This window comes from Cyrtonyx montezumae, unplaced genomic scaffold (genome assembly GCF_038088225.1).
Source record: "Cyrtonyx montezumae isolate F1298 unplaced genomic scaffold, pur_monq_1.0 scaffold_1, whole genome shotgun sequence".
Classification (NCBI taxonomy): domain Eukaryota; kingdom Metazoa; phylum Chordata; class Aves; order Galliformes; family Odontophoridae; genus Cyrtonyx; species Cyrtonyx montezumae.
In genome coordinates this window covers 5,868,383-5,878,997 of record NW_027071825.1, presented here as the reverse complement: position 1 = coordinate 5,878,997, position 10,615 = coordinate 5,868,383, and the positions used below count along the sequence as shown (strand labels likewise).

The window sequence follows — 10,615 nt, the reverse complement described above, 5'->3', positions numbered from 1 at the left end:
GCCGCCACGTGACCGCCTCCTGTCAAGCGCTCGCGGAGCGGGGGAGGCGGTGGCGGCGGCGGCGCGTTTCCGGCAGCGACCGCGCGCTCCCGCTGAAGGCAGGGAGCGCGCGCAGAGCTCGCGCCGCCTTCCCGCCCAGCGCGCCTGAGGGAGCGCGAGGGCGCCCCGCCCCGCGGGGCTGAGGAGGGGAACCGCGTCCTCAGGGCCGCCCCGAGGCCGAGGGGTTATGGGGCGGCCTAACGGGGCGGCCGTGCCCTGTGAGGAATAACAGCGGGCATCCAACGGCGCAGCCCCGTGTCACCCCGTCCCTCGGCTCACGGGCAGGCTGAGCCCGTGAAGCTCCGCCCTGGAGCCAAGCTTCTTCCCCAGCTTTAAGAAACAGAATTCTTTATTGTTATTTTTTTATTATTTTTTTTTCTATTCGCGTCGGCGAGAGCCGCTACCCACGAGCGTTCATACCGTGCTAATAGCAGAGCCGGCCGCGGGTCCCGGAGCCGCCCCGGGAGCGCCGCTGTGCGCGCCGGCGCCTCCGGGACGCGACCGCCGCCGCTCGGAGGTGCAGAACCACGCGGAGCTTCGAGCTGGAGCCCAGCCGCGCTAACGCACCACTCGGGACAGAAAGGCAGAGGGAAAAGCTGCACGTTACGTTTTAGTGAGGCTGCCCGAGGGGTTTCCCACTACCGCGCACCGCCCAGCACCTGCTGCGTGCTGCTGCGGGCTGTACCAGCCATGGTGCGGTGCCCGTGGCGGAGCTGCAGACGAATCCACCCACGCATTGCTAGACAGTAACTGTAACGAGGTCTGAAAGGCAAGTTTTGGGAACTGGACCGGAGCCAGTTCATTCCTGGCACCGGTGTAACGTGTTCTAGGTGTGCTTGTCGAGATGAGTTACGCCGTGTTCGCGTCTATCACTGGATTGTTGTAAATAATGATATCTTCATTGGGTCAACGCGGGAAGGATTGGATTCAGAATGTGAAGGAGAGGTGAGCAGCCCGACGTGCCCCAGCTCGGGAAGCTCAGCTGAGAGTCACAGCGAAGGGCTCTGTTCTCGCAGCTCTGCTCCCAGGCGTCCCCGGGCAGTGCAAGGCCAGGTTTGCCCTCACAGCCCACTGCTATCAGCTCCCCCCAGGAGGGGTTTTCGCTGTGGATTTTGGTCCAGTTCCTTCTATTTTACAGTACAGTTACCACTGTCGAAAAGGAAATGATTGCGACGAGGACACTTCTTTCTGGAAGGATTTTTGGCAGCCAGTACAGCAGAGGATGTCTGCCTGTTCGATCTGGGCGGGCAGTGTAGCTCGCAGGAGGCCTGCAGCACCCCGCCGCAGTTCACTTAATTATTTTCTCTACGTGATGTGATTAGCAGAAGATAGGGTCCTCCTTTGTTACTGTGAAACAAAACAAGTAGTGGGGGACTGCAGAAAGGCCCCCAAGTCCAGCTCTGCAGGACATCTGTACAGGGAACACCACCAAACCTGGAGATCGGGGGCACTGATCAGTGATGACACTGGTCATAATTAATCTTCCTGACACTGGATTCATAGTGATGCATATTATTTCATTTTCATGCATAAAAAGCAACTGGACTTGAATGTACGGGTGTCATATATATATACACATATACATCCGGAGTTATTTCTGGGGGAAATGATAATTCATACTTCTGTTTACAGCACTGCCTGCACCACTGCTTCTGACAGAGAGCTGTCATACTAAGGCCCTTGGGCGTGCTTTATTTTCTCCCTCGTTTCGTGCCTGGGGACAGCTGACAGCCCGAGCACTGCGTTTTCCTGCTCACCTCACTACCGTCCACCTTTCTGTACTCGCGAACGAGGGGCGGTTGGAGGATCTCTGCGGGATAACCGCGAGGGAGGGGCAGCTCCCAGCGTGGCGATCCCAGCTGGGGTCCCCGCGGGGCCGACTCCGGCTCCTCCGGAGGCATCGGCCGTGTCCCAGGCCCTCGGCGGTGGCTGTCCCCGCCTGGGTGCCGCGGCGAGGGCCGTGCTCCCGGCAGCTCCCTGGTGCCAAACGTCTCCGGGCCGCCTCCTGCGTGAGGACGCTCCAGCCAACGTCTCCGCGGTGAGAAGAGGCGGGCGGGTGCCGACGGACCCCGGCACGGACGGCCGCGGCGTTGGCTCCTTACCTCCCGCAGGGCTCTTCGGGTTCAGCCTCCCGAGAGCTCCTGAGACGTAAAGCAACGAGAGCGGCGTAGGGCGCGGAGTGCCGCTGTCAGAAGGGCGCTGCCGTCCCCACGCTGTACCGCCGCTGCTCCGCGGCCCTTTTGCGGGAAGACAGAAATCCCTCGCGTCTTCTCGGTGCCCATACGGACCCCCTTCAAAATGGCACTTTCGAATCCATCGCGAACGGCACAAAGTCGAAAAGCTGCCGCGGAGCGCCGCCTCCCGCAGCGCCGGGACAGCTTCTCCCCGGCCCGGGCCGCTCCCCGGGCAGGTGCCTGCAGGCGCGGGGCACGGCGGCTCCCGGAGCTCAAAGAGCCCAAAACACCTCTTTTTATTTTTTTTTTCCCTTCCCCTATTCCCTCCCTCCCGGCCGCGCGATGGCCGCGGCGGGGCCGTAGGGGCGGGGCGGGCGCTGCAGGCCTTCCTGCCCGGCCGCGCCGCAACTCCGCCGCGCCTCCTTAAATCTCTGCCGTTAAAATGTGGGCGGGTGTTTCAACTCAAAAAGCGCTCAAATTTTTTTTCTTTTCAAAAAAAGCTGATGAGGTTAAAAAAAAAAAAAAAAAAGGAGGGGGGGGTGGAAGAGAGAGAGAGAGAGGAGAGAGAGAGAGAAAAACCGGCTTCGTGTCCGTAGGAAACAGAAGTAGCGATTGTTTGCGCTTAAAAAAGGGAGAGCGCGGAGCCGCGGGAGGAGGCAGCGGGCGCGGAGCGGCAAGTGCAGCGTTCTGCGGAGCGGACGGAGCGGCGCAGCGCGGCTGTCATCGGCGGCGGCACCCCGGGCCGGGCGCTGCAACCCGCGGCTCCTTCGTCCCCGGCCCGGACGGCACCGGCAACTGCACCGGCACCGGCACCGAGGGCGGCGGGGGCCTCGGCTCCCCGCGGATACGGCGTGAGCCCACCCCGCCGGGCCGCCGCCCGCCGCCCCGCGGCTCCGCTGGATGTCCCGCGGCCGCCGCCGCCCAGGGCGGCCCCCGCCGGCCCGGATCGCGGAGCCGCGGAGAGGCCGCGGGAGTGAGGCCGCCGGCGGCAGAGAGAGCGCCGAGAGAGGGAGCGAGCTCCGGGCGCGCCTCGCCCCGCGCCTTCTGCCCGGCCCGGAGCGGGGCATGCTGCGGGCGGACCACGCTAGCGAAGACTTAGCCTCGGAGCTGCGGCTGCTGAGGCTCAGATGCCGACTGTGAGCAGGGTGGGTTGTCTTCTTCCAGGATCTCAGGTCTGAGTGAGTCTCCGGTAAACGTACGTGTATATATGTTACGTGTAACATATATCATATATCGCATAGCTCTTAATATATTTCCCCTCGCAACCGGCCAAAGGCTTTAATATGAGTTCCTCTCTATGTGGAAGCAAAGAAATCTTCTTTCAAGCGGAGCTGCAGTTTTGCTGAATAATCACGTGTGAGTTAGGGGCGGGCTCTTGGCAAGGAGTTTCTTTACGAGTATTTACTACAAGGTCTACTCCAGAAGATTAACCATCCCAATCCTTCTGTCAGTCTCCGATGCCATGCCTGGTTAAAAAAAAAAATCTCATCTTTTTCTGATCGTCAGTCACCCTAAAGAATGGCCGAGCCTTCTGGGAACGAGCTGGCGTCCGCGGCTGCCAAGGGGGACCTAGTGCAACTCACTAATTTGTTGCAAAAGAATGTAAACGTCAATGCACAAAATGGATTTGGGAGGACTGCGCTGCAGGTTGGTATCCAGAGAGGGAGAAAATATTTCATCACTGCTACCTACGTGACCCGGGTTGCCAAAAAGACAACGCTTTGAGCAGGCTGGTGGAGAAATGCGAGGGCTTTTTCAACGAGTTGGATGCCATTTTTTATAACTTTAGTGGCTCCAGCTCCCTAAAATGACGTACTTGAAATAAAAGTGCTCAGAAGCAGTGGTTCAGCCGGGGGTCACCCTCGGTGGCGGACGGGCTGAGAGTTGGGTGCGATTTGGGAACTCGGAGGGGAGGAGGCAGAGAGTGGAACAGAGGAAAAGAAAAAGAAATCACCGTAGGTGAGCAGGGCTCAGGGCAGGTCTGTAAACACCGATGTGCTATGGTTTGGAGCTGCAGTTCTTGGTTCTCCCCCCCCCCCCAACTTTCCCTCTTAAAATGTGCCTTGTCCGGGTGCTGGGCTCTGCCGCGATGGTACTTTTCCTTTATGCGCTGTTTGTGCCGAATGACCTTTCTCGTTCGGAGGCTGCACAGCACCGAGCACCTTCGATGCGCGCTCGGAGCCGCGGAGCGGCACCCCGAGCCCCGCCACCGCCGCTCCATTCATCATTAGGGCTGAAAACTGCCCTTTCTCAGCTCGGTGGCGGGGCGGGGGTTCGGCTCTTTCATTTCTGACCGTCCGTGGGGTGCTGTGTCCTCGTTTTTCAGCGTGGAGCCGCGCAGGCAGCGTTTGGAGCTCATCCAACTGCGAACTGTTGCAGCTGATGAAAGATTTTGCTTTTTGTAATATCAGATAATGATGGCGAAAAGGGTCGAATCCGTACGGGATAGCGAAAGGAACGGTTTATAAATCAGGAGAAAGTGTGTGGTTATTAGTACCGAAGGTGAAACAGAGGGACGTGGAAGCAGAGCTCCGGGGCTTATTAATTTCACACGTTAGAAAAATCGTTTGTTAACTCTTTTCCCCCCTCCCCGAAACCACGAGAATCATTTCTGAAATTTTGTTTGTAAAAAGCAGAGGGCTTGCGGGCGAACTCGAGATATATTTAAAGATTTTTTTTTCTTTTTTTTTTTTTCTTCTGATTTGACATCGACATGTTGCATTCTGAAAATGAGCACCTCTCTGAAAAGCGGGGCTGGCCCTGGGGGGCCACATCACCGGGGCCTGAGGGCTGTACAATTTTTTGGAGGCTATTCTCACCCAAATCGGGCACCGGGTGACTTGTGCGGGCACTTGAGGCAACTTTTAAGAGAGTGAAAGGATGGAAATTGGACACTTACAGCAAAAACTTTGTAAGGGAGAAAAAAACTCCCAGCTCGGGGCTTCATCCTCGGGACTAAGGCTGAAAAGAGATACGCAGAGCAGCAATGTATTTGCTGTGAGCTGCCTGTGCCCTCCGTGGGGCTGCTTCACACGGGGACACAGCACCCGCGCCCCGACCCCACTCCGCACTGCAACCATCGGTCCTCACCGGGCAGAGAGGTGCAGCCCGGGGCAGAGCAGGAGGGTCCGGGGCACTGCTCTCTGTAGGTACCCTGCAAAGTGGGCTGCGGGTGTGTGGCTGCCCTCGGAAGAGCTCTGTCAATGCAGCCTCCCAAATTTAAACACTCTCTCAATATTCTCCCAATAATTTCTCAATAGTCTCTCAATAATCTCTCGATAAAAACGGACGGGCTGCCTAAATACTAATATTTGTGGGTATATATTTATGCCCCTGAATTTCTGTTTAATTCAGCAGCTGCTCAGCTTCTCTTCCTCTCTGCTTTTTGTTTCAGACGAGGTGCTCTCTGCAGGCCTCAGTGCCCGTCCTGCCCCGGTTCTCCCTGCCACAGTTACGGGCTGTTGCTCGCTCCCGAGCAGAGCCAGGCAGAACGGAGTTGAGCGGCCCCCGGCCCGGCTCCATCCCCTCTGTTAGCATTTTCTCCCCCCCGCATGTGGCAGTGCAGCCTCACTCCCCGAGCCAGCCTTCCTCGAGCCTATTAGCTCCCACTTCAACCAAAAACACTTTTTAAATCCACAAGAAATACACCCGAGCCCTCCAAGAATACTCCCTAGGACATCCCATGAATTTTACCAACACAAAGGAGGGCTCACACTGCTCCTGTTTTCCCTCTCACCCCCGCTCAGAAGTGAAAGAGGGCTGGGGCAGTGTGCTCAGAGCAGTGCCTTCCCCGAGCCTCTGCTCTCTGCACACACTCTGCCCCACACCGCACCGGGGAAGAAAAGAGATTAATTAATTAGAGGAATAATTAGAGAAACGTTATTTTTTAATGTTCTTTAAAAGCCAAATGCATATTTTACACCAGGAGACTTTTGGGCCAAATGCTCTGTGTAAGTTATGCTAAATTATTTAACATCCAATGCACTTTAACATTAATTCATGCTGATAATTTTTTTAAAATATTATTATTTTTTGCAAGGTTTTCGAATTAGTTCTAGGGAAATATAGAGGATATTTCTCTCGTATTTGACACTTGCAGTGAGGCTGATGGCAAGGCCAGGGCAGTGCTGCCAGAGGGGTAGGGCAGTCCCTGAGAAAACAACAACAAAAAAGAGGAATTGGGTGGAAATCGGTGCAGGCTGTCAAGTCCCAGATAAGACAAATTTGCATTCTAATTTTTAATGATTTTATGATGCAATCGAAAAAATTTAGAGAGGCATTTTAATTTTTTTTTTCCTGAGAGGAACAATCAGAAAAATCCAACGATTGTTTTTGAAGTAGGGATGTGTGTAACAGCAGAACGTAGCCGTGGTTTGCTTATGGTAAAATTATGGCATCACAGAATCATTTAAACGTAGAAAAATGTGTTGGTTTTGGAAGAAAATATGTGGGACTTTGAAACACTCCTTTTAACTTCTCAGGTGACATTCTGAGACTCAAACACCGGGGAGAACAATTTCTTGGAGCATTTATTTTTCTTAGCAGCCAGAACTATGGCACGGCACAAATATTTGCTTTATGATAATGCACAGACAATGCAAACACCTGAGGGCTTATCAAAACACATCGCGCATTTTCTATCGCTGAGGTACAATCTCTGTTCCTCGGAGACCCATAGCTGATGGTGAGCGGCATTACGCGGTGGTGTAAAGGTGTCTCGGAGCAAACAGAAGCGGGCCGGGCTCCGTGTCCCTGCAATAAGGAGCCGAGATAACTTCTCGGGGAGAAGTCGTGTCCCTTCCTCGCTGCCCGCTGCAGGCGTTGATTTCTGAGACAGAGCTGTCACCGCCGAAACACCGCCAGCTCCCCTGACGCTGCCGAGGTCAGCGAGGAAGGCTTAAAATTAGATGTGCCGTCGGGTGCTCATAGCCGTGCGCGGGGCTCCTCTGCCCGCCGTAGGGGGACGGAGCCGGGCCGGGCTCGGAGCCGGGGGCTGGGGGCTGTGGCAGCGCGGAGCCCCGCGGGCGCTCACCTCTCACTCGGTCCCGCAGGTGATGAAGCTCGGCAACCCCGAGATCGCCCGCAGACTGCTGATGAGCGGCGCGAACCCCAACCTGAAGGACAGTACCGGCTTCGCCGTCATTCACGACGTAGCCCGAGCGGGTTTCCTGGACACTTTGCAGACCCTGCTGGAGTTCCACGCCGACGTGAACATCGAGGACGCGGAAGGCAACCTGCCGCTGCACCTGGCGGCACAGGAGGGCCACGTGCGGGTGGTGGAGTTCCTGCTGCGGCGCACCCCGAGCCGCGTGGCGCACCAGAACCGCCGCGGCGACACCGCGCTGGACCTGGCCCGGCTGTACCGGCGCAGCGCCGTAGTGCGGCTGATGGAGGGCGGCCCCCCGCCCGCGGCCGACGCCGACTGAACCGGGCCCCCTCGGACCTTGTGGCTCCCAGCCTCGTTCTTTTATTTTTAATTTTTTTTTTCTTTTTAATAACGTTTGGTTCAACCCTCCTTTTATTTTTTTTTTGTTGTTGTTACACTTTTGGAATAGTTGATAGCGTGAGCTCAAGAAGTTGTAGAGGCGGGATTTTAGCTAACGAAGATGATTTCGGTGCACGGTGGCGGCTCACAGCACTCCCAGCCCCCGCCGTGCCCACGCCGCCGCTCGCACCGGGCTTCCAGCACCGCGCTCTGCAGCGTATCCCCGCTCATTACTCAGCCATTAACCCAAACGCTGTATATCCACCGCTAAACGTTCCTTTCCTGCGCAGGGGAAAGGAAACAGCCCGCGGGAATTCTTTCCCCACTCGCTATTCCCTCTACCAACCTCCCTCCCCCCCCCCGGCTCGGTCCCACGCGTGTTGGGGTCGGACAGGGACCGGGAACGGCGCGGACGGGGTGGGGAGTGGGGGCACAGGACCCGGGACCGCCGCTTCGGGCAGCAGCCTCAGTTTGACACTAACAGCAGCTCGTAGGAGTAGGTCGCTCGCTTTCTAAATGTAGATGACACTTTTCCCCTTTGTGTATTTAAACTTTCACCGAGCTGCCTTTGAGTTTAGTTACCAGAAACAACATAAGTGGCTTTTTTTTTTTTTTTTTTTTTTTGGTCAGGTTTTGAAGCGCTCACTTGGGCGCTCCGCGCCGAAGAAGTGCATTATTCTCCAGTTTCAAAATAGCAGATACTAACGGGCAGAAGAAGGAACACGAGGGGGCTGCAATGCTACAGCTCCTCCGGTCCCTGCCTGAGCTGAGTGCAGTTTCGATGCTCATAAGAAATGATCCCTTCGCACCTCCAGTTTTGTTTTGTCTGGGGCAAAACAAATGGATGATGGCTGCATCTTCTAAATATTTGGATATAGTGCAATTTAGGAAGCGTCACGTTAGGTACTCGCGAGGTTATTTTATTGTCTGCACCTAACGAGCAGTGTAATCCCCGAACTGTTTCCCTTCCAGAACAGCCTCCAGCGCCCCAAGGCCGAACCCCTCCGTTACCCCCGCAGAGCAGCGGGAGGGAGCGGGCGGAGGGAACCTCGGCGAGCTCTGTGCTGCGGGATCCGACCGCCGGAGGCACGGGCTTGGGGGGGTTCCAGCAGTGTGAAAGGAATGACTGGCTGCAAAATAGCACCCGAAAGAGATGGGGTGTACGTTGCTTTACATTTTCTTTCTTTAAAAAGGGGGAAAAAAAAGTGTACATAGGCAGAGCCGCAAAATGAGTTACCATTGTTTTCCAGTATCGGTAATTTCCTGGAACTGTCCGTCCCGTCGCTGTATTCTCACAACCACTGTGTTCTGCGTTCTGTGATTAAAGAGCTCTGTGCACCACGTAGCTTCGCGCGGTTCTGTGGCGCAGCCGTTCCCGAGGGGCTGCGGACCCCCTCCCACCCGCAGCGGGGGCAGCACCCAGGGGCCGCGCTCCCCGCTCCTGCTCTCCCATACCCGCTCCCCCCCCCCGCCCCCCAGAGTCCGCCCGCGCTGCCCGCACCCCCGCCCCGCCCTGCCGGTGCCCGCGGGATGCTCCTGGCGCGCAGTGCGCTGCTCTCCCGTCCGCAATGCCTATTCCTCGGAGAGATATGGTACACTGACACCTCTCCCCCCCCGCCCTTGGCATCAGGAGGGGAACGGATGCTGGAAACTCTCCGGGGAACGTAAGTGGGGTCTTCCCTATGTGCTGCAGTGGAGCTTTCTGCCCCAGGGGGCTCTGAGCTCGGACGTGGCTCGAGAATTGGCTTTGGCGAGCCTTTCCTCGCGCTCTGACAGCGGCAGAAAGTCCTATTTTACAAAGCCTCTTGGTGATAGTGTCAATAATAACACTTAGCAGAGGATGCAAACGCTCAGATGGAACGAAATATTTGTTTGAAAGCTCCTATTGAGACAGAAGCCATCAGAAAAGGACATCTCCCGGGCAGGAAAAACCCAGGAGCTGCGCAGCCGGGGCCGTGCACACCACAACCGCAGCGAGTGCGGTGCGGAGAGATGGGGAACAAAACGCATTCAGCGCTGCCCCGGCCACGGAGCCCTCTCCCCTATTTCGGGGTGCGGGGCTGAGCTGTCTCGTTGACCTCTGCTTCTAAATTACAGCGGGAAGGAATGCTGAAATACGTCAGAAAAGGCGCAGATCCCGGAGGGATGCGGTGGAGAGCGGCCCCTGGGTCCGGGGGGAGCGGGGAGGGGGCACGGAGCGGGGTCTGGGGGTGAGCCCCAGCACAGCAAATGGGGGCAACAGCGGGACGGCGTTTCGTGAGGCTCCGTGCGGTGAGAGGAGGGATGGGTGAGTTGTTCCGAGCTGGGGTGAGGAATTACCTTCGTGGGAAACGCCGTTGCAGCGTTCATGTGGAGAAAGGGTTAAAACGTCAGAAAACCGCCACTTCGGAGCCTCTAAAAGAAAGAGGGGTGCCTCTGCCATCGGTGCACCCGGCGGCTCGATGGGGCCGGGAGTGGTACCGCGGTATTATCCGCTTCCCAGCGGAGTGTGACTGCCACGGAGAGAGGGGAAAAAAAAAAAAAAGCCAAGAGAGGAAAAACCGCATTTATTCTGGAGGACGGCGGCACTGTGCGTGGCGGGGGTGTGGAGGGAAAGACAACAGAAAATAAAATAAAAAATTAAAATAATAACAGGAATAATGAAGAAAAAATAGCAAGCGGGGAAGCGAGGCGGCCGCGGGCAGGGCGATGGCTCCGGGCCGCCGCGGGCAGCGCAGCCGAAGTCCCCGCGCAGCCCCGGGAGCCGCCGCCCGCTCTCAAAATGTCGGTGTCGGCGGAGCGCTGCGGCGGCCCCCAGGGAGCGGGGCCGGGACGCGGCGGAGCGGGGCCGTCCCCGGAGTCTGCCGGGCTGGGGGGGGAGGGCGGGCAGCGCCCGGCTCCGAAACCGTTAGCTCGTCTCTACGGTTCCTTTCCCCTT

General features: G+C 57.1%; 1 protein-coding gene across 3 annotated transcripts; it reads left to right on the top strand.

The window, feature by feature from the left end:
* Nucleotides 1-2,766: 2,766 nt before the first annotated feature.
* CDKN2C (cyclin dependent kinase inhibitor 2C) lies at nt 2,767-7,713 on the top strand. Of its 3 annotated transcripts, none has more exons than XM_065738826.1 (3): nt 2,767-3,358; nt 3,720-3,860; nt 7,265-7,713. In XM_065738826.1, exons 2-3 carry the CDS (start codon nt 3,732-3,734, stop codon nt 7,637-7,639), a joined length of 504 nt encoding a protein of 167 aa, XP_065594898.1. In that variant the 5' UTR covers nt 2,767-3,358; nt 3,720-3,731; the 3' UTR covers nt 7,640-7,713. The 3 variants fall into 3 exon arrangements, with proteins under 3 accessions (XP_065594898.1, XP_065594906.1, XP_065594889.1); XM_065738834.1 differs by lacking the exon at nt 2,767-3,358 and adding an exon at nt 3,365-3,569; XM_065738817.1 differs by lacking the exon at nt 2,767-3,358 and having other exon boundaries at nt 3,365-3,860.
* Nucleotides 7,714-10,615: the final 2,902 nt, after the last annotated feature.